Raw genomic sequence first — 26,882 nt, forward strand, 5'->3', positions numbered from 1 at the left:
GTTGTAGGCTACAGTTAATAGCCTCACCCGAGCAACCCAAGAGGTTCCACCTGAGCAAGAATGGGCATATATAAAAGTACTGATACAGTGCTGTCGTCTATGAGTGTAACCCATGGCCATGGACACACTGTGGTGGAGTTAAACAGGGTTACAGCCTCTTCCTTAACCTGCTGGTGTAGACACTTTTACATGTTCTTTCTTTCCCTTTGGCCCTTTCAAGAACCCATTAAGATGTCAACTTAATGGTCCTGCACCATTAAAAAACACATTAGTGTTTTTTCGCACTCCCCATTTTGTAGTGCACCCTTATTGGTTTCATCATGGATCCTTTATTTATTTTCTCCTTAAAGGGCCTTTATTTCAAGAATAACTCCTGGGTTATTTTCAGTACTTTGAACAGCAGTGCTTGGATGATTTTTACTCTCTCTGTTTGCTTATTTTGTTGTCTTTTTTACATCCCATTGTGCTGTGCTTTTTTGTTTAAATGTACTACATTATAAATGGTGTATGTATCGTTACACGTCTTTATTTGAACCAATGCTGGGAGAAAAACAAAACAACATCAATAGTCTCTTGAATGCAGGATGTAAATCATGTGGTCACATATATTGTCTTTTAAACCACTTAAAGAGATCTTTCGTTGGTCCTCTTAAACCTTTATGCAAAATGAATGCTACCCACTCTTGCTAATGCCATTTTTTTAAAGTCTCCATCGAAGCAAAGGGTAAGACACCTGCAAATTCAGCAGATGCCGATCTGTGTGACAGATCCTTGGGTTTTAAAGGAATTTGGGGTATATTAAGCACATGTGCTGTATTATATATGTATAAACAGAGTTGTTGTAGGTGAGCACGTCATAAGAGAAGACTCTAATTGTGCCCTCCCAAACCTTTAGCTTCCATAATGGCCCCTATATTTATACATAGGGGCCATTATGGAAGCTAAAGGTTTGGGAGATTATTAAATGCTTGGCTACCACATGCATCAAGGGGGAAAGAGATTTCTTTTTTGGTAAAATCTTTAAACATTTATTTGATGATTGAGATGTGAAAATGCATTAACTGATACAATGTAAATTAAATGATTTTCCACATTAAACACTGTTGCAAACAGTATTGTCCTCTGATATAGTTGTCCTAAAAGTTGTTGAGTATTCAGATGTCTCTTCCATTCCTGGTGTCTTCATAGCCATCCAGAATGATCCCTTTCATTGGAATTTAAATTATGTTTTTGCCTTTATTTGAGAGGACAGTGAAGACTAACAGGAAGTGAATGGGAAAGAAGGATGAGGGTGAGATCAAGAAATGACCTTGGCTCGGAATCGAACCCAGGTCCCTGTAGGTACTAGAATGTGCCTGAATGTGGTCAGGATGCTGGCTTTTAAGTAAACTGTCATTCTGATTGCCCCCTCCTCCTTACTCACCCTCAGTGTACAGGGGTGTATGGGGCAGATGGTCCCAAGTTGGTCCCAAGAACCGTAATCAAAGGCATCCTCTTGTATGTGCATCCTTGGAAGGAAGCAAGGTCACACAATCAAGTCCACACCTCCTTCATCATCTAGGAGAGAGCGCCGGTCCTGGGCTGAGGAAGAGGAGGACGGTCAAGGGGACCCCGGGAGATAGCTGCCCTGGCTCTGCCTGTCCCAGGTGTGGCGGCCAGGTGGGGGGGTGCGGTGGCGGTCATCCAGGCCCACGTGGACGCTCACCTCAGAGGGGTTGATGCTCTTCGTGTGGCCCTGGGCTCGAAGCTCAAACATCTCCACCGGGGTCTTCTTGTACCTGAGAAAGGCAATGAAGAAAAAAGGGTGAGAGAAGGTCAGGAATGTAAAGATGGAAATAGAGGGATGAAATAGGGGGAGACAGGCAGAAAAGTAAAGGGGGGAAGGAGAGCAAAACCAGAGAATGGGGGAGATATGAAGGTTAACACTCACTGGCGACAACATTTGTGTCTATGGATTTGACGCTCTAGAGATAGAACAATTTTCAAAACTTTGCCGTCGACGCATGTCAGACATCGCCATTGGGCGTTGGTCCGTTAAAAGTAATAAAGTTCTAAACTTTGGCGTCACTTACTGGTGTCAGACGCCACCACTGGGCGTTGGCCTTGAGAGGGGGAGCATGAGAAAGGCAAAGTAACAAAAATGATGATTGTCAGTAAGGAAACAAGTCTTTGTGAAAATGTGAACATATGAATGATAATGAATGAGACACTGTATGCGAGTGTGAATGGTGGTTTTGTGAACGGAGGGATATGTGGATAGCGGAAAGGAGAATGAGAGAAAAAATAACTCGAGAGAGACAAAGGAGTTCTGGGTGCCCTGTGTTCTGCTCCTGAGTGGGCGTCCATGTTAAAAACTGCCCCTGGTAACCATCAGAACACCTGCCGCTCTGTTACGGTTTCCGAGGCAACAGTGCTGCAAGAACTATTTATTTATTTATTTATTGTTGGAGATTGGTTTTGGTTTTCACTACTCAAAAAGCAGCACAGATTGCCAAGGCGAGCCAGAGCTGAATCAGGAAAGAAGCTAGTTGGCCCAACAATGTGCTTCAGGCAGGCATTATAGGGAACTGAGGAGTTATGCAATTATCCACCCCCAGAATCCTTCACACACACACACACACACACACATAGACTGAAGAGAATCAAAGACAGAGAAAGAAGAAGACTGAATATAATGTGTGCAACATCTGCTTCCCAAATGAAAGTTCATAATGGTTATAATGAGCAGCTCTTTCACCAGGCATGGAGAGAGATAAAGAAAGAGAGAGTGAATAACTATAAAAGTTTCATGAAGGCTATCACACAGTCTCTTGGGTTAGACTGAGCCTTTGATTGTTTTTGAAATGGCACTGTGACGTTTGTAAATTAGACAGACAGATGGAAGCAGTCGGCGGTCTATTCGTTTTGTTGTGGTTTTTCACAGGTGTTAATGGATGTTTTCAAATACCTAGACTGATATTATGTGTGTGTGTGTGTGTGTGTGTGTGTGCTTAACTCACAGTCTGAGCAATAATGAGGAGACCACCACTGACACAGAGGAGGCTGCCATTGCTGCTGAGCCCATCCAAGGCTGCAGCACCAGACCAGCTGGCATGAATACTCCTGAAAAACCAGAACACACGCACCTGTCAGCTATATATAATCACAAATTTATCGAAGCCCAACCTAGAACTGTGTGAGCCACACACAGTGAACCTACTCACTTTCTCACCCAAACCTGCTCACAAAGAATCTCTCTCTCACACACACACACAAAAAACACACACACATACACACACCTGTAGGCTATCACTGTCATCCATTTCTCATGACTAAATATAAATGATTTCTAACCTACAACTGTGTAACCAACACACACACCAACACAGACTCAGAAACCATACAATAAGTCAACATCAGCCAACAATACCCTCACACAAGAAATTGTACAGTGCATGTTCAGCCTTGCACTCACCTGCAGCAATTGGGATTCCAAACAGGTTGTATATGAGAGCAAAGACAAAATTAATACGAATCCTCTTGACCGTTTTCTTTGAGAGCTCAATACTGGCAACCACATCCATCAGATCATTCTATCACAGATTAAAAGCACATGCACTGTCTGATTAGAGAAGTCAATATTTAACCCCTTAATTGTGACTTACATACACTTCATATCAGAGGTGTGTTCAAATGATTCATGTCTATTTCTGTATGGAAAACAATGGAGACAAAGTAGCAACTGAACACTCAAAAAAACACATTGCGTATCACCTTTATACACACTGTGTATATTATAATTATACTACTACTACTACTACTACTACTACTACTACTACTAATAATAATAATAATAATAATAATAATAACAACAACAACAACAACAACAACAACAACAACAACAACAACAACAACAACAACAACAACAACAACAACAACAACAACAACAACAACAACAACAACAACAACAACAACAATACAATATAATATTATAATAATTATAATAATGTCACCGCTGATGTGAGGCTGATGTGAGGCCACTGCTACTAATGTCACTGCCGTTACACCTTCACATGGATTTTTCCCATCACAGAACTCTTATGGTCAGCCCTTAGTTCAGCCCTATGGTCAGCCATTAGTTCAGCCCTTAGTTCAGCCCTATGGTCAGCCCTTAGTTCAGCCCTATGGTCAGCCCTTAGTTCAGCCCTTAGTTCAGCCCTATGGTCAGCCCTTAGTTCAGCCCTATGGTCAGCCATTAGTTCAGTTAGGCACACCCACCCTGATCAGAACCACGTCGGCGGCCTCGATGGCAACGTCGGTGCCCGTTCCGATGGCGATACCAAGGTCAGCGCGGGCTAGAGCGGGCGAGTCGTTGACGCCATCGCCCACCATGGCTACTTTCAGGCCCTGCTCCTGTAACTCCTGTACCTTGGCCACCTTGTGAGATGGCAGCACCTCTGCAAACACCTTCCTGATGCCCACCTGTAGGGACAAGCACATATGACATACACTATGAATGTATATGAAGACATACATACACACACAAATGTACGTAACATATACCAACATACAGGCTTTTATGAAGATGGTCATTCTAGAAAGAAGGCACTGTCAAGGAGAAACTTCACTGTCAGAGAATGTAATTATTACCCCTCCACACACACACAAACACACACACACACACACACACACACACACAAATCCCACACCTGTGTGGCGATAGCTTTAGCGGCAGCGACGGTTGTCTCCCCCCTTAGTTCAGCCCATGGTCAGCCCTATTTCAGCCCTTGGTTTAGTTCAGTTAGCACACCCACCTGATCAGAACCCGCCGTCGGGCCCTCGATGGTGTCGGTGCCCGTTCGATGGCGCGATACCAAGGTCAGCCCCGGGCTGGCGCGGGCGGTCGTTGGCGCCATCGCCCACCATGGCTACTTTCAGGCCCTGCTCCTGTAACTCTGTACCTTGGCCACCTTCCAGATGGCAGCACCTCTGCAAACACCTTCCTGATGCCCACCTGTAGGGACAAGCACATATGACATACACTATGAATGTATATGAAGACATACATACACACACAAATATGCGTTAACATACCAACATACAGGCTTTTATGAAGATGGTCATTCTAGAAAGAAGGCACTGTCAGGAGAAACTTCACTGTCAGAGAATGTAATTATTACCCCTCCACACACACACACACACACACACACACACACACACACACACACAAATCCCACACCTGTGTGGCGATAGCTTTAGCGGTGCGACGGTTGTCTCCTGTGATCATGACAACATCAATGCCCATGCTATTCAGGGTGCGGACGGCCAGTGCAGACTCGGCCTTCACCGTGTCGGCTATGGCCAACATGGCACACAGCACCCCTATGAGAGAATTGCAGAGTAGGATGGAGACCAGTTCAGTAGTACAGTAACGAAACAAAATGTTTTCAACGTTTAACGTTTAAAAACGTTAAGGTGTTTTTAACTAAATTATAATATGACCCTATTAAAAAAACTCTGAGGAACTGAGGGATGATAAGGTTAATTATTTATTGATAGCAGAGTACACAACTACTTAGGTATCAGTGAAACAACTACCATCTGTTACATGGTTGTACAATTTCAGTGGAATTTCAATGTGTGCGTGACACGTTTTATTTGTCAGGATAAATAATTCATACAGTACAGTACAAGAGTTTGACACTTTTTTTTGTGTGTGAGATGAGTTGGCAGTACCGTCTATGGCCACTAGGACTGCAGTCTGGCCTTTGGTCTCATGGCTGGTCATGGCTTCATCCACATCAGTGGTGATGTGTAGACCATTACGCTTCATCCACTCTCTGTTACCAATCAGCACCGAGTACGTTCCTGAATGACACACACACACACACACACACACACACACACACACATACACACGATCACTTACACCGATCACACATAACACATTATGTTAGATTGGCTATACTGTAGGTAATCAAAACATCATTAAACAGAATATCTTAAATAACACTGAATAATACTTCACAACTTCAGAAGTCAGAGCCAACATTAATCACGTCACTGAATCACTCCTACTGATTATTGATCCAGACTAATATATTTAAAATGGTGGAACATGGGTGGACAAGGATTTGTTAAAAAAACAAGATTGAACTGAGTGAAACACTTTTATAAAGAACTTTCTGGGAGCTACTGAAGTAAATCTGTGGACCGTCTGCCAATACCCTCCCAAAAACCTCCATGTATAAAAATGTATGCATATGGAGGGCAAGGAATACAAAGCTTCTCTGCTATCTGCTCCACTGTCCAGAGAAACTGACCAGTCTCTGGGCCAGTGAGCAGGCTACTCTCGTCCGTCGTGGCCCCTTCTATGGTGATATGGTCCTCGGAGTCACTGGTTGCCTGGTCCAGGGTACGCAGCAGCTCGTCCACGTTGGAGATCCTGCAGCTTATTCCGCAGCCGGGCACTGCCTGAAAGTCATGGCAGAACCCCAGAGTCTCTGTGCCCAGCTCCTACAAACGTCCATCCGCCCACACACACACACCCCCATACACGAGAGAGGGAGAGTGGAGAGAGAGCGAGAGAGTTATACACACACTCAGGAACACACACACAAACACACACACACGGAGACAAAGAGAGAGAAAGAGAGTATACAAACACTCAGGGAAACAGACACACACACACACACAGACACGAAGAAAGTGTTACTCCTTCACACGTACGTTTTAAACACAGACGCACTGAGCAACACACAATAGAACAACTCTCTGCCTGCTTTTCAAACTTTATGGTTGGAATCTCACCCACACACTCATAAAAAATATCCCCAACCCACACACACACACACACACATACAAGCGACAAACAGGCATAAGCTCACACACACACACGCATAAATGACGAGACTCATTAATCAGTTAGGACTCTGTGTTACTCTGGCAACCAAGCACACTAATCTCTCTGGAGTAAATTATCTGATGTGCTGTAATTCGGCAGCTTAATGAACATAACATAAATATCATTATGTTACACAATTTAAGGGCATCCAGAGACTTAGTTCAAATGGTGAAATAAATAGCGCGGAGGATGGCAACAGACATTGCTATATTCCTTATTCTCATCTGGAGCCACTTACAGTGACCTTCTCACACTGACAGTTCCCCTGGAGCAATTTGGGGTTAAGTGCCTTGCTCAGGAGCACAACCTTCAGGTGTTACATTTGGTAGGTCAGATCCCTAATCATTACACCACCACCACATAATGTATGATACACATAATCCAGTCACCCTAATTCAAGACATTTGCATTGTTTTTGTTGAATTCTGTTAAAGGTATCCAAAGCAGTTTTGTTTTGGCTTTTTTTGCAACTTGGCTTCCCCTGAAGTTGTGGAGCATTTGCAATTTATACAACTGTCACAAATACCCCTCATGGCTTGCATCCTTCCCCCTGGACACCGTACATGTGGATTTGTTTACAAATATTCTCTGACTGACACAAACCAATTTGTGATTCTCAGAGTCAGGGGAGAGCGACCTTGCAGGCTGGCCCTCTGTAACGGCTAGAGCAGGCCTCGCCGACACGGCGCCTGCGGGACGCCTGTGAGGTGCCCGCAGTGCACCTTCTAAAAATAGCCACCCAGTTGCCTACAGATCACGTTCTGAAAACATCCTCCATTGTGCAGTTTTTAATACATATTTTTAAGACTGTATGTGACCTTACATTTGTAACATTAACTTAATATTGGTGATACCTTACAAATTGTAGCTGGGTGGGTTAAATTTTAGCCTCTGGCTCCGAATCCCTTTCCCATTCATTCTTCAAACAAAAAAGGAAGTACAGCAAATGGAAGCATAGTGCTGCAGCATACTGTATCTTTGAGAATGTTCTGTGGCGTGATTTTTCAAGGACTGAAAAACGATTGCTTCAGCTCACGGGCCTTTTTTCCTCTGTACTGCCTAGTGTTGCTATAGCAAAGTCCTTTTAGGCAAGTCCCTCCACTCGGCGGCCATATTGTAACGCTTTTGGGCACTTCTCGGGCATCTATTTCAGCAGAAATGTGCGTGCACAAGGCTTCGCGACACCAACCTTGCTCCAGCGGCGAGATCATGATTGGCACAATGTCTTCACAACACACCATATGATTGGCTTAATGTATTCACAACACACCACATGATTGGCTCAATGCATTCACATGTTGCCGTTTTGCCGCGGTTTTGGAGGATTTTTTGAGTGCTGTGTCTCCTCATTAGAAAGTCTCTGGCTATAGTGCTGAATTTTTGTATCTTGAATGCTGTTAAATAGGGCTGTGCAATACCTGGTGAAAAACAAAACCTTTTTGTCAGATCATGAAGAGATTTCAGATGTGTACTAACTGTAAAATGTGTCTACATACGTTGGGTTTGGTAATTGCTATTGAAATGTTAAAACCAATTGTCCACTGAAATCATAACTTTAACAGCCTATCTTTAACTCTGCATTCTTCTTGGGTAATGGTAAAAAATGTAACCTAAATTATTCATTGCACCAAAATATTGCATTTTTTTGTTGAGATTAGATTCCCCATGCAAACTTTGAAATTAACAAAAGTTTAAGATTAAGATGAATGAATGTATAGAAAAAGGACAGCACTCACAGTTCCTTAAAAAAACGTTTAATCATCCCACAGACGTTTCGAGCGAAAAGCTCTTCTTCAGTGTGATAATGCTTTTAGCCCGAAGCGTCTGTGGGGCGAGTTTTTTTAAGGAACTGTGAGTGGTGTCCTTTGCTGTACATTCATTATGCCACTCCCCCCACTCTCTATTTCTCTCCTCTCTCTCTCTCTCTCACACACACACACACACACACACACACACTCTCTCTCTCTCTCTCACACACACATACACACACACACACACACACACACACACACACACACTCTCTCTCTCTCTCACACACACACACACACACACTCTCTCTCTCTCTCTCTCTCTCACACACACACACACACACACACACACTCACACACACACACACCATCTCTCACCTGTTTGCAGTGTTTGGCGACAGCCAGACCCAGTGGGTGTTCGCTGCTGGCCTCAGCGGTGCCCACGACGGCCAGAACCTTCCGGAGAGGCATGCGGGCCTTGTCCCACAGCACCAGTACCCTCGTCACCAGTGGCACTCCGTTGGTGATGGTGCCCGTCTTATCAAACATCACTGTCTTGATCTGAAGAAGAAGGGACTCGTCAAAGAGTTTATAATTCTCCAGACATTAAAAAGAGATATGACCCTACGAAACAAGGCCATGCTATATCATCACGAAATAGATTTTGTTTTGTGAAAAAAGTTTGCACACTCTTTGGTATTCTTTTTTGAGTTTATTTTCTCATATCTGCCAAATGAGAAAATAAACTCAAAAAAATACCAAGGAGTGTGCAAACTTTTTCACAAAAACGTTTTTGTTCAGCACCTGGGATGTGCACAAAGTATCCTTGTAAGTGATACTTTGAATAGATAACACAAAGAAAGGAATGATAGAGTTTACAGTTATTTTGTTAGGGTATCTTGCCAATGCAATTCAGTGATTGACCACTAGAGGGACCAAGAAAACCACAAATCAGATTTTTGGAAGAAGGTAAATAAAGTTGCCACTGTTCAAACTCATGTAATCTGCATGTAACTAAACACCTGTTAGTTGTGAGTCGCTATGCTATAATGTTGTTAACCTAAAACTACACCCTTAGTGTAGTTTTGTAGTGCTACTGAAAGGACCAACTTCACCCATGTCCAATCACACAATTAAGATAAATAGAATCCATAGGTTTGTAGGCTTATTTGACATTACAGTGCATCAAAATGCCCCTACATTAACATATTGATGGCAAAAAAAGAAAACTTTAAATTGGTTTATCTGCTTTGGCCTAGCCACTCTGGGAGTGTGGTGACGGGTCAGGTGCCATTGCCTTGTGTGCCATCTCCAGGGGCTCCCCGCCCTTGATGAGGATGCCGTTCTGGGCGCCAACCCCTGTGCCCACCATCACAGCAGTCGGGGTTGCCAGGCCCAGGGAGCAGGGGCAGGCGATTGACAGAACCGTGATGGAGGTCTGGAAGGCGAAGCGCACAATCACAGCTGTGCGATGAATGTTCTTATCGTAGCCCTGGTGACACAGCATTGAGACCACACAGACACTTCACAATCTATAACACAAAGTCTACACATGGATATGTCTGCATCATTTACAATGGTGTTTCTGCATCAGCACATAGTAGGACCCATGTAAACAGAACCTGGGAACATTTAGTATTGCTTTTCAGGTTAAAGGAACACACCACCGTTTTCTAAAATTGGGTTATTCGCTGTCTCCCCTAGAGTCAGATAAGTGAGCAAAAACATATTTGTCACTGTGCAAACATTGCCGTAGTCTGGTAGCCTAAACTTGTTCTCCTTCTAAGCAATACTAAGCATGCTGCAATACTGCATCACTGAAGTATATGTACAGCCAACAGATTTCTTAGAGTGTACTTTAACGACCACACAGAGTTCAATCAATACGAAACAGAACTCACTGGGAAATATTCAGCAACAACGTCAAAGTCCAGAAAGCCTATGATGAGCCAGACCACCAGGGTGACCACAGAAACAACCATGATGAATGGGACGAAATAGCCACTCAGTTTATCAGCAAATTGTTGGATAGGCGCCTGGGCAAGACAGAGGATGCAAGTGTTAATGCTTAGTGAATGTTACGGTAATATGGTGTAAGAGTATCTCTGTGTCTGTATGTATGTGTGTATGTGTGTGTGTGTGTGTGTGTGTGTGTGTGTGTGTGTGTGTGTGTGTGTGTGTGTGTATGTATGTGTGTGTGTGTGTGTGTGTGATGTATTGTCATTCATACATACCTGTTTCTGACGTTCAATGAGTGTCTCTGTGTCTGTGTGTGTATATGTAAATGTGTGTTTACCTGCGGTATGTGTGTATGTGGGTGTGTATCCACACAGGAGATTGTGTGTGTGTGTGTGTGTGTGCACGCGCCTCACCTTAGATGTCTGGGCCTCCTCGACCAGTTTGACTATCTGGCTGAGAGTGGTGTCCGCCCCGACGTGAGTAGCTTCCACCAGCAGCGCTCCGTGGGCATTTATGGAGCCCGCAATCACACAGCTGCCCGCCTTCTTACAGACGGGCATGGGCTCACCTGAGGAGGCACACAGAGACAGACAGACAGACAGACAGACAGACAACAGCCGCAACCAGTGATGGGATTCAGTCAGGGATGGATTACTGCACGGGCCTACCGGGCCCAGGCCCAGGGGCCCTGAAGCCCAAGCTTTTGCATGGAATCATTGCCTCAATATATAAGTATATATATATATATATATATATATATATATATATATCAACAAATCAGGATGTAGGCTATGAATCTGATTGAATGTAGAATTGGCCATCCCCAAAATGCACCAGAATACAGGAAATCACATCAAACAAATAAAAAAAATTCGGGGGGAGGACCCCCAACCCCCCCACATATGCGACAACTAGTGGGGGGCCCTTAATACACCTGGCCCAGGGGCCCGAAAGTTCATAATCCGTCCATGGATTCAGTCAGAGAACATGTAAGGGATAACCGCGGTGTCCCGATATACAGAATTAATGGAGGACACGGAGGCAAATAACTCGATGTGAAGAGAGAAGTTTGAGCAGTCAAGCAAAATGTGCAGCATATGCTAACAGTAAACTTACTGATCTTTACACTTCACTTTGGTTGTGTAAAGACTCAATTGGGGAAACAGCATAAAAAGACTGTATTGACGCTTTCTGCATTCATAATTGTTTACATAAAAATATATAAAACTGTCATGATATGACAGGGTACAGAAAAGATAGAAAATCGGAGGAGTTACACCTTACAAAAACAGCCTGTTGAATGACAGACTCAGTGTGTAAGGAATACAGGAGTGTCATTTAAGGGTAGGAGTGAGCCTGATAGAGAGTGTGTGTGTGTGTGTGTGTGGGGGGGGGGGGTGCGTGTGTGTGTGTGTGTGTGTGTGTGTGTGTGTGCGGGTGTGTCTGCGCATGTGATAAGAGTACGTGCAAGCATAAGGTTTTACCTGTGATGAGAGATTCATCGGCCATGGAGCTGCCCTCGATCACCTTCCCATCCACAGGGAACTTCCCTCCAGGAGCCACCTTCACCACGTCCCCCCTCTGGACCAGATCCACAGAGACCTGCTCTTCCCTGCAGCACACACACACGTATACATACAGAGAAACACACATGCGTGCACACACACACACACACGTATACATACAGAGAAACACACATGCATGCACACACACACACACACACACACACACACACACACACACACACACACACGTATACATACAGAGAAACACACATGCGTGCACACACACACACGTATACATACAGAGAAACACACACACACACATAATACATGTCAAAGAGGCAAATGCTAATCCACATCATACATCAATTTCGCAATGTTCTTCAGTCTCCTTCTTGAGTTACACAAATGACAAAAGTAAACTGAACTGCAAAATATGATCACTTGTTTTCTCTGAGTCATACAGTTTAACATAGCTACAGTATATTAAAGGACCACTGTACAACATACCTGATGATGGAGTGGTCAGGACCCAGGGTAACTATGGTGGCATCAGTCGCTTGCAGGGACATGAGTTTGGCCAGCGCCTCAGACGTTTTGCTCTAACAGCGACAGGGACAGCACAATATATTAATACAGAGATATCTTTCATGGAGAACACCCTGGAACTAAATTTTTACATTCAATTTTGATCTTCTGTGATTTTATGTCTGTAATGGAATCACAACCGAAACATTTAGAAGGACACAGTGCACTGGTTAATCATTCTGAAATAATCGCCAGTAAGCACACACTTAAGGTGCTTGTTGGTGTAAGATCATGCATGAGATTTCAGCCATAGTACACAGAGATATGATCAGGGCCGGCCCGAGGCATAAGCGAACTAAGCGGCTGCTTGGGGCCCCCTGGCCACCAGGGGGCCCCCAATCGAGTTTCTTTCTTCTTTTTTTTACATAATAAATAACGTAAACAAGTGACATCAATGAATGAATAAATGAAACAATTAATCATTTAAAACAAGAAAATTCTGATTTCATGATCAATATGCTTGCCTACCTCTACTGTGTCTGCCAGCCTTTGAGTCACGCGCATAAACTAGACACCTCGGATGCATAGACAATTCGTGCAGACACTGCATCAAGTTCAAAAATCGGAAGAGACGGTAATGTTAAGAAAAGTATCCCTCTGGTGCCAAAAACAGTAAGAAGAAAATGACAGAGGAGGAGAAAAACGAGCAAGATACAGGTATGTTTTGATTATTGATGATTATTTACAGTATGTTTTGTGCTTGAGGCAGCTAGCTAGCTGTCATGATCTAATAATATAAGCCATCACCAGAGCTAAATCTCCGCCATCAACAGAGAAATGTCTCCCATTAATATATATTTATCTAGATGTATTTCAGATGTCAAGGATATTGGGATTGTTTTGGATGTTTAATCAAGCATGTACCCTAGCCATAGGTGGGCTTTTGTTGTAAATTAAAGTTAGCTAGCTGACTGACGTGGACATTAGCACTAGCTACATGAAAACGTACTGTAGCTGAAGGCAAATGTACCACAGAGGGATTGTTTCTGATTTCGCACCTGAAAGTGTTGATAGTTTATTACTGTTCTATAATATGTGACATAGTGGTAAGTCTGATAGCAACAGCAGGCTAAGCCCAGGCTCCCAGTCACAACCCCAACCCACTGACTAGCGCGACTCTGGGCAATCGTAACGTTCCAGCTTCATAGGCTAAGATGGAAGTACGTGCAGTCTGGCAGTACGTGCGCTCTGCTCTATGATAGAGAGAGATGGTAGTGTTTGAGAAAATATACCATGTTGGGTGGGGAGACTTCTGTGATGAAAATAGACTTACATTTGATTAAGATAGTGGCAAGTGATGTAGCGGTGCTACCATAATATTTAGGCTGCAGTAGATCACCATGTTAAGCGTTCACCATACTGCAATTAAGTATACTTTTGATTATGCCTCATTTGCCAATAGAATATGAATTGTTACATGTGGAATTGCTTGTTGATTAGTGTAAGTAATGATAGCAAAATAAACTCATTCTGCTCGATCAAATATGCACTTATGCAATTTTTTTTTTTTTTTTTTTTTCAGAGACACTGTTGAAGTACTTTGGAGCACATCTCTACCACTACCTAACTCTACCTCATCAAGTGTCTGCCTCCATGGCTGATGACACAGAAGGTGAGGTTTTCTTGATGGCAAATGGTTACATAGCCTGTTAATATGACATGACACATTTAACATAGTTTTTGTTTTATTTATTTATGTATTTATTTAATCATTGCAGGTTCGTCCACTGCAGAGTTGCAGATACCTGAAAGCCAGGAACGAAGTAGGAATAAGTATCTATTTTTTGGGACATTTTATTTTTGATTATTAATGTTTGTCTATTTTGGTTTTATTTTGTAGTTGAAGATTGCTCATTTAATGCACATTTGCGGATTTGTTCTGCAAATCTGTTGAAAAACAAGTCATTAAACGGATGTACTTGTTTACAACAAATACAAATGCTGTTGTATTTTGTTATTTGTCAATTCAACTTCAGTAAACCACCCTTAGTGCTTCACTTTGAATATGAATGTTTCAAATAAATCTGTAAATAATAAATCAATAAGTACCCTCTAAGATTAAAAGGTGACAGGGTTGGGGTAAATAACAACTAATACATTGGTTTACCAAGCACTTGGGGCCAGAAGTCTAGAGCGGAGCCCCAAAACATTTTTGCCATGTGAGCAAGGATGGATTACTGAATGAGCCTACTGAGTCCTTATGCATCTGTGTCCAGGGGGACAGTAGTTCATAATCAGTCACTGTATTAATACATAACCTTACTGTATGAATTTATAATATGACATTATAGTGTGAAGTTGTCAATTATCGCCAAGCACAGGTGACTCACAGGTGCGTTGTGGGAGGGGGCCCCCAAATCAAATTCTGCTTAGGGCCCCCAAAAGGCTCGGGCCGGCACTGGATATGATTATCTATATATAGTGCAGGTAGATTGTTTGAAGTATTACTCAGCGAAATTTAGATGTCACAAGCAGGTCACGGGATCTGTGACAGCCAAGCATCCTTACAATGCTGTTTTTACATGCCAGCCATCACATGATAAATCACCTGAACAGCCCTACCTAGTCTCTCTCTCTCTCTCTCTCACACACACACACAAACACACACACACACACACACACACACACACACACACACACACACACACACACACACACACACACACACACACACACACAGGTGTAAGCACACTGTAACCACAGCTGAAATGCTGCTTTGAGGCAGACCTCTAAGAAATGTAGTCAACCTTTTGTTTATTTCATACAAGTTTTCTAAATGTCATTGTTTGTCAAAATAAGTGTTAATCACAGTTTCTTTAAGCTTCAATCTTACAGAAGCAGTGCCAACTAACTAGGCCTTATAAATAAACTGGCTTTGTCTTGTCTTCCCTTGTTTATATTAAATCACCACATTGCATGTGCATTCACATTAACATGATAAAGTTATTTATGGTTTGCCAGTGACGTATGTGCTCTGGATACTGTTGTATCCTTAAAAAACCCATGCTCTGGTGTGATCTGAGGTCAGAAACTGGGCATTCACACTGTGGCTCTGCTTTATTTCTCTGCTTTCGGGAATAGATGTGGCGAGATGCTCCTGAGATCAGTTTTCTGCCCTCACTCTACTCAGGTTACTGCAGTCTGTTTCTCCATCGCTCTCCATTTTTACTTTTAGAAAAGACTGCAGAGTCTGAGCTATACACCTAGCTTCTGAAATCAGATTTGGGCCTTAAAGGAGAACTCCATTTTTCACACAGTTTCTTGAGGTCATTGAGTACTTTTGTTATGAAAAAAAAAAAAAAATCGAATTGGTGCCACCTAGCTCGAGTTACTTTAGCCAACAGTAGGCCAGGCAGCTACAGTGTAGCACTTTGGGGGGATCTTTAAAATCAACCTGGCTGCTCTAGCTGTTGGCTGCAGCAACTCGAGCTAGGTAGCGCTGATTTTTAAAAAGAAACATTATTTCATACCAACAGTATTCGGTGACTTCGAGAAACCGAAATCTATGTGAAAAAATTGTTTACCTTTAAGATGCTACTTAAAAATAGAATCATGCCATAATAATAATCATGGCCACTTTAACTGCAAGAATTGTGAAAGTGGTAGTAAACGCCTCTAGCCCTATCTACGTGCCTGATTGTCTACAGGGATTGTTGGTCAGTCCCCTTCCTTGCTCGTTCTCCCACTTATTCCCTTATTTCCTTCCTTATACGTGTCTGATCCTCAGACACATAAAAACAGGACTGTGATGGAATTACAAAAACAGTCAAATGTCATGTCACCTTGGCAACGTGTTCCAGCCATCGCCCGAGAGCGATGAAGACGAACAGCATGGGGGGAGTGTCAAAGAAGGTGACGGGGCTTTTCTCCGCCTTCTCTGTCATGGCAACCAATAGGACAACACAGGAGTAGATGTACGCGATGGTGGTGGCCAATACGATCAGGACATCCATATTCGCCACTTTGTGCTTCAGTGACCGGTATGCCTGAATGTAGAAATACCGGCCCCCAAAGATCTACAGAGAGCAAAAGTAAAAGGGTCAGCATAGCTTTAAATAGAATGTTAAGTCAATGTCATGGAATTTCATTGCTAAGGATCTGCTTTAAAACAGATTTAGCTGTTTAGCTTAGCTTTTCATGCTAAATGAATGCTACGGGCGCTTGACAGATTAGTCAAACCAGACAACTGCAAACAGAAACAACACTCATCGGTTAGGTGTTACCTGCACAGGTGTGCAGAGAAGGAAGAAGGCAAGGTTAAGGATGGAGAGCCCGGGGAGCACATTCTGCCCATGGGGCATGGAGCCGCCATGTTCATGGTGTTGGCTGTCCATCACCATCATGTAGATCATCAGGCCCATCACTGGGACGCCAAACACCAGGCTGAACAGGAAGGACTGCTTCCATCTGTACACACAACCATGAGAGTAAAGAGCCATTCACACCAAGAATGATGACTATAACAATAACGGCAAAAAATGTATCGCTCTAGCTAATATGAATGACAGTTCCACACATTTATTTTATTTTATTTATTTTATGTATCCTTTGTGTAACCAGGGTAATCGCACTAATGTCTCTTTTCCAAGTGACCTCTGGGCAAGAAAGGCATAAACTATCCTAACTAAACTAACACTATAAACTAGTACTAAAAGATAATAACAAAACTGCAAACAGAATAGTTGCCAGTGCTGAACATGTAAGGAAACAAGCAGTGATACTTGCTGTTGAATCTCCGCCCGGTGGTCCAATGCTTCATTTTTTCCAAAACCGTCACTTTTGATCAGAGATGCTCCAAAGCCCAAAGCCTATCTCAGAGAGCATAAGAGAGGTCAGAGCTACAGGACAGTTATGTCCTAATATCTGATCTTGGGTGGTTAATTAACATACCATACCTCAATGCTTCTGATGATGTCCCTGGCACCAAGTATTTCTGGGTCAAACTTTATGTGAGCCTTTTTGGTTGCCAGAGACACTGAGACCTCAAAAACACCCCTAGTCCTGAGCAGTTTGTTTTCAATGTTATGGATACATGATGCACAAGTCATGCCAGTCACCTGGAAATAAATAAAAAAATAATGATACATTTTCTCAACACAAGCACAAACCTGAAACAAAAGGGATAAAAATACATACACGCATGTGCATGCATACACACACGCACACACACACACACACTCACAGAGAGATCCAGTTTCCCATCAGTGACTGCACTGATCTCCATGAGTGTAGCACCAAAGCCGAGGCCAGATATGAGCCGACTGACTTGAACATCATCCAGCACCTCTGGGTCATACCGGACCTCTGCCTTTCCCGCCATCAGGGATACCAGAACAGACATCACACCTAAACACACACACACACACACACACACACACAGACAGACACAATGATGGTGTGATATGATTTCTTTTTGTCAAACAAAAAAGTATCACACTAAAGACTGATGCACAATTGTATTACGTCCAACGTTTCGGCTTACGCCTTCATCAGGGTCATCTTTCTTTTTATGAAATATTGGTTTACTGTACGCTCCATTTTCACATGATTAAATTGTACAAAAACATAAATCAATACTCTCCATGTTTTCCAGTAGCCATAAACCTCCTTTGACAAAATGAATGTCCTTTTTACGCACCTTTGTGTTTGAGGAGGCTGCGCTCAATGTTGGCCACACAGGAGGCACAGGTCATGCCAGTCACACGGATAAAGCACTTCTGGGTGGTCCCTTCACACGGCTGCTGGTCGCTGGCCACTTTAGCTGCTAAGTCATCAGATGGCTGGGGACTACGGTGAGGAAAGCTTTTGGAGTTGGATTTAGTGGTTGTTCTTTTGTCTGTGGAGATGGACTCTTCATAGAAAAAGACACAAATGTCACAAAATGGAAGAATTTGCTTAAAAATGTAAAGTTTATAAATATATATATATATACATATATGTAGTTGGCTGTACAGGCAGAATATAAGATGGGATCATGTAAAAAAAAAAAAAACATTTATATTATTCAAAGACACAATAAACCTACAAAACTCCTTCCACCTTTCCTGGGTGTCATTTGAGTTTGGGTGACCTTAACTACCTCAGCTGCATCAAAAAAGAACTACATTAAGACACAATCCTGTGTAACAAAGGCCTTCTGTAATCCGCTTTATGGCTAGCAGCCATTCCTGGCCCACTAAGTGCTAGCGGAGCTTACTCCACGGTGCTGGAGTGCTATGTGACACTCAGGAGCCTCCACTTGTCTTGTTACCATGGAGAAATGTGTTCAAACACTCATTAAATTTGGTGGAGAGGAGTTTGATTAGCTGGAAATTAATTTATCAAAAGCTTTTGAGATAACTCCTTGTCTCTGTGCATGTATCAAAGAGCTAATTTATACTTAATTATGAAAAACATGAAAATGTCATAAACTCACAGAATAGAGCAATAATAACAAATGTTATAATCTTGTTACAAGTCTCTTATTACCAATATATGACATACTGAAGTGCAAAAGACGTTGTGAAAGACAAAAGACAAAATGTGTTTTCAATTGCATTCCTTGCACTGTACCTCAGCAATAGGGAGCAAGTGAACATTCAATAATGCTATGTGCTAGCAATACCTTTCTCGAGCTTGGCCTCAAACCCCATATCCTCAATGTTGTCCCTTAGCTCTTCTGCACTGGTCAGAGTGGGGTTAAAGGTCACCATTCCCTTTTCCTCCGTTAATGAGACCCTGATGGACAGAACTCCGGGTCTCTGGGATATCATCCCTTCAATGGACTGCACACATGAGTTGCAGGTCATCCCTGAGATTCCAATGGTAACTGCCAGGAGAGGGACGCTGTCTGTAGTTGGTGGCGTGGGTGCAAAGTTCAGGTGTTGGGAGCTCGGGGTAATTTCTGTGAGAGCTGTTCTCCCAGTCGCTGCTTCATGTTCTGCCGGCAAGGTCACACGGAAATTACCAGGTGGGATTCCTTCCACAAGCCCTTTCACTGTCTCCAAGGTGACCAGTGAGGTATCGTACACAAGGTCCATGCTTCTGGTTTCCAATAAGACACTGACGGAGCAGACCCCCATGAGTCCAGATACATGCTCTTGGATGTTGTTCACACAAGACCCACAATGCATCCCATCAACACCCAGAGTCACTGCCACGTCCCCAACTACTGTTTCCTCTTCTAGCTTCCTTCCATGGGAGGAGGGCAGAACGGAGCTGCTCGTGAGGACAGCGTCAAACCCCATGTCTTCAATGTGTGTCCTCAGCTCCTCTGGACCCACCTGTCCAGGGTTAAAGGTCACTGTTGCTTCCTTGTCACTTAGGGATACCTGGATGGCCACGACACCAGGCACTAGGCCCAAGCGCCCCTCTATGGACCGCACACACGACTGGCACGTCATGACCCTCTACCCTGATCCTCACTAGGGCGGACTGAACCAGGGGTGTCTGGATTTCTGGGTCCCTCCCCAGAGCCATGTCTGTGGCCCCACAGCTCAAGTCTCTGGCCTGGGGGCGCAACTCACATGGGCTCCCTGGGACATAGCCCAGGTTATCAAAGCCCAGTTTCGGAGGCAACTTTGCATCACTGACATATCCATTCTCCTGTAAAGGTTGACAGGACAAAACATATGAAACGATTAACAAGTAGCCTAACATATTAAAGGTGCTCTAAGCGATGTTACGTGGTTTCTAAGCAAAAACATTTTTTGTCACATAGTGCAAACATCACTTCACCATCTGCTAGCTGCCTGTGCCCTGAATACAAAAATGCAGTCTCTGTGGACAGCTCTCTGTTTTGTTTGAACGTCAACAGAAGTTCGCTTAGAGCACCTTTAAGAAAAAAAACTATAATGTGTTAATGAAATGTAAGTTGACAGACTTGGCTTCACCAGCCGTTAATCTGACAGGCCTATGGTCTGACTTCACATTTGTAGCTCAACATCAAAGACCCTCCAGGATTGTTCCAATTATCACATGACCACCGATTTTTTTGTGGATTTTGTGTAGGTAGGGTCCCATGGAACAGAACTGAATGAAAGAGACTGATATTGGTGGTGTGTGGAACAATTTCCTGAATGTGCAACTATTTCATTTTTGTTGTAGTTTGTTTGATTAATAATGAGATAAGTTTAGAAAACTTTCAAAACAACATTCAAAAAGAATAATAAAAAAAACTGTAGGCCAGTTGTGTTCTGCTTTGTGGCTCTATCTTTTAAAATAGCCCTCTCATGAATAATGATTATTTGTAGAATACGTAACACAAAAATCTATCTTCCAGTAAAGAAAATGCTTTGTTGGGTTTCATAATGAAAGCTATGGGTAAAAACTTTTTTTTAAAAAGTAGCAAATTCCTCGCTTGTAAAAAGCAACCATCATAATTAAAAATCAGGAAGAGCCTCAAATAGGAATTCGTATTCGCGCTCACTAAAATGTAAAATAAATGTCCACATAGCAATCAATAAACTTTGGACGCTTATTATTGTGAGTGCTTGAGATCAAAGTACAAGCAACCTGTTTGAGAACAGAGATGTCACAAGGGCTAACGTTATGTTAAATGCATTTGCACCAATAATATAGGCTACAATAATCTAGGCTATAAGCTTCTCAATTCATCACTTTTGCTACAGCATAGCCTAATAAAATAAAGGGCAAACACTGACCTTGACCACTTCTTGTCCATCTTTTTGCAGTACAACATTAGGTCCCACAATATGTTCTCCAAAAACAGATGGAAAATTGATGGGTTTAATCTGGTGGCAATCTACCATGCAAACCTGCTCCACGGCACTGTTTGAATCATGTCTAGTCAAACTGTTCAGTGACTTAACGCTGGATGTAAACTTTTTCATTTTAACCAACTAACTGATAATTATCTCAGTTACGCGCCATGCTATCAACCTGTTTTCTGAAACCTCTGACCGAAAGAACTGAATAGTTACTGTCAACAAGGTTTACAAATCCATGACACCTGAACCAGACACCTAAACCGGACGAGTTACTGTAGGCTACTCTAACATGTTCCTTGGACGTTAAAGGGATCATCTGCACTCAGTCCGATTCAGACTGGTAAAATTATAACAGACCTGTCCATAGGCTAGTGCAGTGCGGGGCGTGTTCATTCACGCTTTGATTTTGATTTGAGACATGCCGATTGCCGAAGTAGGCTAATTTTGTTAAGCACAACTGAGCCCATGATTTAAGAAAAGTCTCCATTTAACTGTAAACGTCTATTTTCCATTAAAACGGACTAATGTTGCCGATTGCACTGTACTCTATGTTGCACACGGAAGCTTTCGCAGGGTTTGCTGGACATGTTATCAATGAACTCGCCCACATTCTCTGCACTAGGAATGTGTTTCTCAACAGTAACTGTAGGCTAATGATTTACTGTCACTATATGGCCGTGTGCAAAATGCGCACGAGTAGGCAATAATTTAATAGACTGAATAGTCATATTTAATTCACTGCAAATAGGTCTTGCCTAATTGCACCTGTCAACTAGACTAACACGATATAGTTCAAAACTACACTCTAAAAAATAATACACTTACTCAACTTAAAAAAATTGAGGTAACAATTTGCATGGATATTTTTAAGTAATTTCAACTCAAGCCGTTTTTGAGTAAATATTGTGAGACTTAGATATAGTTAGAACAACTGAATTATATTATATGATCAAATTAATATAATTAAGTTGGTTCAACTTAATTAAGCTTTTAGAGGACAAATCAGGTTGATTGTGCTAAACTAATTGAGTTCTTCTCACTATAAAAGTCTCACAATATTTACTCAAAAAACAACTTGAGTTGAAATGACTTAAAAAAAATTAAGGTAACAATTTGCATGGATCTTTTAAGTTATAGTAACTTACTTCACTTCTGTCTGAATAAAAGCACACAGCAATTTAAATTTTCTGAAAGCATTGTTTATTTTAAAGCAATGGCAACTGGTCCAGTTGTGCAATGAATGAATGTAGAGTCCGTCTGAATTGTCATTTATCTGTATAAAAGAAAGGCACAATGTTAGAAAATTTACCTCAAGACAAACAACAAAATGAACAAAATCTACATGGTTTGCAGGGATTGACACATAATATTTCTCAAACTTCAAAATAAATAAATGTTGGCCTACCTATTAGGCCTATGTTCAGGTTAAGCTAAGAATGTCAAATGGCCCACAAACCTTCATAAATAGTGACATTGTTAGGCTTAACTAGGGACGACCAAATATGATCCTCAAAACACGTGCAGTGCTAGAACTAGCAATGCTAAAATGTTAAGTATGGAATACAGCTGCCACGGTGAAATTTGAAGACACCAGACAGCTAAATTTACCTTTTACTAACTCCAAATGATCAAAGGGCAGGCTGCAGGTAACTTTGAAGACGCCAGCTACCAAAGTCATCTTTTCAAATGGTTTAATTATCGTGCAAGCAGCAGCTAGCTTGGAAGACACGATAGCTACTGTCTGTAGATAGCTAAAATCCATCTTTTCAAATATTCAAATTAGCAAAAGGGCAAGCTGTAGCGTTAATTTCATTTGAGTGTCACGTGACAAAGATTTTGATGCACTGTGTGCCGTTGTTTGATAGCTGTTGCTTTTAAAACAAACACAAAAATAGTAGGCTAGACTACTTTGCACTTACCTGTGATGTTCCGGATGCAGGCTACAGGATCCTGTGCCATAATTTCTGTTACTTCTCAGGCGTGGTCTGGAAGGTCCTGAACGTTCAATCGTGTTATTAGCTTTATAAGTTTGGTCACGAGATTTACAAGTTTCAGGAACTTAATACTTTCTATTGTTAGGTGAAAGCAAGACTGTGTGTTGAAAATCCATATATGAATAAGTTGAGACAGCTTTCTTTCTTTTTCAGTATTACAAACTCCTTAAAATAAATTGTCAACTCACCTATACATGTACAAGTAGCAAACTTAATTTTTTTATGTCGAAAATGTTCTTCATTTTAAGTTTTATCTACTAACCTCTGAATCATTTTTTAGAGTGTAAACTGATCAATTCATGACTGTTTTAAAGGCCACCTGCACAGATTCCCAATTCGGTGGTTAAATGCCTAATCCTGTTTGTGTTTTTACACATAGACTGCATTTATGATAGCCTGGGAACATTTCTGTAGGCTAGTTTAGGTTAGTTTTTTCATAGTAGCCTGGGTTTCAGATCTTGTAATTTAGACAACCCTACTTTTTGGTAGGCCTAGTCCTAATGATTTTAGCCTTTATTAGCCTACTCATTTCTATGGACTAACTGGTGTCCATTGTTATTTTCCTTGTTATGAAACGCGTACTTGACTTACTTACAGAAAACTACAAAACCAGCATTTTCTATGCAAGATAAGAAAAAAAAAACAGAAAATGTTCACTGAAATTTTAACCATGTTATTTCATGTTATCATGTTATATCATGTAATCATGTTATACTGATCTCGTAAGTATGTCAGGATGGCCGAGCGGTCTAAGGCGCCAGACTCAAGGTGAAAATACCTTCCTGAAAGGAGTATTCTGGTCTCCGAATGGAGGCGTGGGTTCAAATCCCACTTCTGACAGAGGTTTTATCTTGTCTGCCACAGAATACCAAAAATATTTAATGTTCTCAAGAATCACAGCTTGTGCATAAGTCGCGTTAACAGCATATTAGGACTTGTTAACAATGGCCTATTATCGACAAGGTCTCAACTTCCCCGTCTTCTCTATTTACAAAAACCAAATAGCCTAGCCTATGAACGATCGTGCTTTGTAAATGAAGTATAAGAAAGATCTATTTACTTCGTATGTCAGGATGGCCGAGCGGTCTAAGGCGCCAGACTCAAGGTGAAATACCTTCCTCAAAAGAGCGTTCTGGTCTCCGAATGGAGGCGTGGGTTCAAATCCCACTTCTGACAGAGGTTTTATCTTAGATGCCACAAAACGTAGCGAAAAACCTCATGATTGAGAATTCGTTAACAGTATTACGACTATCAATAGCGACACGGTCTCAACTTCCCTCAGAGCCCGTCTACCGACATTTTCTGCTTCCCTCTATTTGAAAAGGCTAAGGCTACATTAATGATCATGCTTTGTAAAGGCAATGAAGTAGAGAAAGAGCGCCCCCCTCACTATGTCAGGATGGCCGAGCGGTCTAAGGCGCCAGACTCAAGGACAACACCTTCCCTATGCCGGGGTATTCTGGTCTCCGAATGGAGGCGTGGGTTCGAATCCCACTTCTGACAGATATTTTAGAATTCTGAATTTGGCACTGTCTGTAATAAAAATCACTGGATTTCACAAAATCGTTTCACTAAAGTAGCCATAGCCATATTTATTATGCTCTTATAAAGTAACTGCTAATACACTGCACATATTTATATCTAATTTATATTACTCGAAACCACCTACTGTAAACCAACTGCCTGTAACTGTCTACACTGCACTATTTCTTGTCCTGCCAACGCACCACCTGGCTATACTTTGTATATTGCACTTTTCTGCTTTTTTGCACTTGTGGTTAGACGCATATCGTTGGTTTGTTTTTTTTTTTTGTAAAAAAAAAAATCTAAAAACAAAACAAAACATTTGTGTCTGTTCATTTGGCAGACATTTAATCCAAAGCATTCTACAAAACTAATATTAACATTAATTCATGTCAAGTCACTTTCACATTGACCTGCAAATAGCCTAATCAATCCCAGTTTTAAACATTTACCTAAAACAGACATAAAAGGACCTAAACGCCCCAACACATCTACAAAATGTGTAGATTTGTAGATCTACACATTTTGTAGATCTACAAATCCCCCCCCCTCCCCACACACACACACATTTTAAAAAAGTAAACAGCTAACAATCTAGTATAAAGATATAGCAACTTTTTGAGCAATGTATAACGGTTCTGATTGGATTATCGTGACTATATAAAAATGTGTTTCCTGAAACTGCACAAACATCAACGGTCAGCAACACTGCCTGGCAAGTTGGAAGCCAAAAGGGCGCCCTACAACGGCTTGCACTGACTAATTGCTTCACTGACCTAAAATACATTGCACATTTCCTTAGTAAAGCAGGTTGCACAGTGCACGGTCTCAACAGATATATTGCACATTTCCTTAAAGGCCTGTCCCCATCCCTGCCCTTATAGTCAAACTACAACTATTTATGATTGACAAACTGAAAAATAAAACTAACAATATCTTAATAAAACTAAATAACTTACCAGCCATCACCCACACATACAAACATTAATCTTTATAGGCCTACTTGTGGCATCAGCTTAGCCTCCTCTCTGTGAAGGACATTGAGTCACAATTGCTCATCATCTCAAATATCAGTGAGGATGGGAGACGCATTGTAGGGTATTTTAATCAGATTTGAGTGCTTGAAATGAACATCATCGATGAATAAGGGTCCAACTAATTCCCTTTAGAATACTGTTATAAATCCACTTTATGGGCTCTAGGTCTTAATACGTGCAGACACTGGCTGATTCATAAGGAAACATAGGCCTACTCCACATGCTGCGGAGTCCTTCAACTGGGAATCAAAATACCAAACCTGCTCATAATAACGACTAAGTACATTTTAGTATGAGATTATCCCACCACTTCAAAGCCTTTTCTGTCTGTCTGGTCTAACTGTTGTGGTCAACTAGTTATGGGAAGGCAATAACAGTTATTTCTAACAATAATAATGATTATTTTCATATTTTGGAAAGAAAAAATACCCTACCCAGCATGGACGATCAGGTGACCGCTGGACTGGCCAAGTGGAGCCGTACATCCTGTATAAGGGACCGTCACCGAATGCGTCGGATAGAAGTGTCCCGCGCAGCCAGCCTATAATTGACAAAGACTGCTTATTTGGTGAGTCTTTGCTGAACAACGCGGATCTGAGAAAGCACATGACAGTCATAGCAATCCAATTGCCATTTTTTAGTCTGGTGCCATGATGCGGTCTTCCTTGAAACGGATGCGATTCACTGAAAACAGCCAGAATTGCTTGTAGAGAACATAACGGATGTGCTCGAAAATGCTGCGGTCGTGCGCTTAGTGTTTATTTTTGGCATTGTGGCTAAAGCGTGAAGACGCAGTATAGGCCTACGTAAATACCGACCTTTGTTAAGACTGGCAAGGCAAGGTTAAAATTTGTAAACAACACACCACAGAGTTTGCTCAACATATCCGCCAAATGAACAGTATTACGCACTCGTTCTGAGTCCAAATGCACATCAGCC

General features: G+C 42.0%; 1 protein-coding gene and 3 non-coding genes across 4 annotated transcripts; 3 read left to right on the plus strand and 1 right to left on the minus strand.

Annotated features, from left to right (window-relative positions):
- Positions 1-506: 506 nt before the first annotated feature.
- Positions 507-26,775, minus strand: atp7b (ATPase copper transporting beta). The gene is given in 22 exon segments (XM_048234589.1): positions 507-1,778; positions 3,000-3,102; positions 3,455-3,572; positions 4,258-4,461; positions 5,219-5,361; positions 5,716-5,847; positions 6,303-6,495; positions 9,010-9,192; positions 9,929-10,123; positions 10,533-10,667; positions 11,004-11,158; positions 12,075-12,202; positions 12,603-12,694; positions 16,463-16,696; positions 16,904-17,087; positions 17,406-17,488; positions 17,576-17,737; positions 17,863-18,026; positions 18,319-18,531; positions 19,285-20,062; positions 20,064-20,264; positions 26,378-26,775. Coding segments are annotated over 22 exon segments (4,161 nt in total). The 5' UTR covers positions 26,561-26,775; the 3' UTR covers positions 507-1,600.
- On the plus strand, positions 24,113-24,222 carry trnal-caa. Its single transcript has 2 exons — positions 24,113-24,150; positions 24,177-24,222. It is a non-coding gene; the product is annotated as a tRNA-Leu (tRNA).
- On the plus strand, positions 24,450-24,558 carry trnal-caa. The gene is made up of 2 exons: positions 24,450-24,487; positions 24,513-24,558. It is a non-coding gene; the product is annotated as a tRNA-Leu (tRNA).
- trnal-caa lies at positions 24,776-24,885 on the plus strand. The gene is made up of 2 exons: positions 24,776-24,813; positions 24,840-24,885. It is a non-coding gene; the product is annotated as a tRNA-Leu (tRNA).
- Positions 26,776-26,882: the final 107 nt, after the last annotated feature.

This window comes from Alosa alosa, chromosome 23 (assembly GCF_017589495.1).
Source record: "Alosa alosa isolate M-15738 ecotype Scorff River chromosome 23, AALO_Geno_1.1, whole genome shotgun sequence".
In the NCBI taxonomy this organism is placed as follows: Eukaryota; Metazoa; Chordata; class Actinopteri; order Clupeiformes; family Clupeidae; genus Alosa; species Alosa alosa.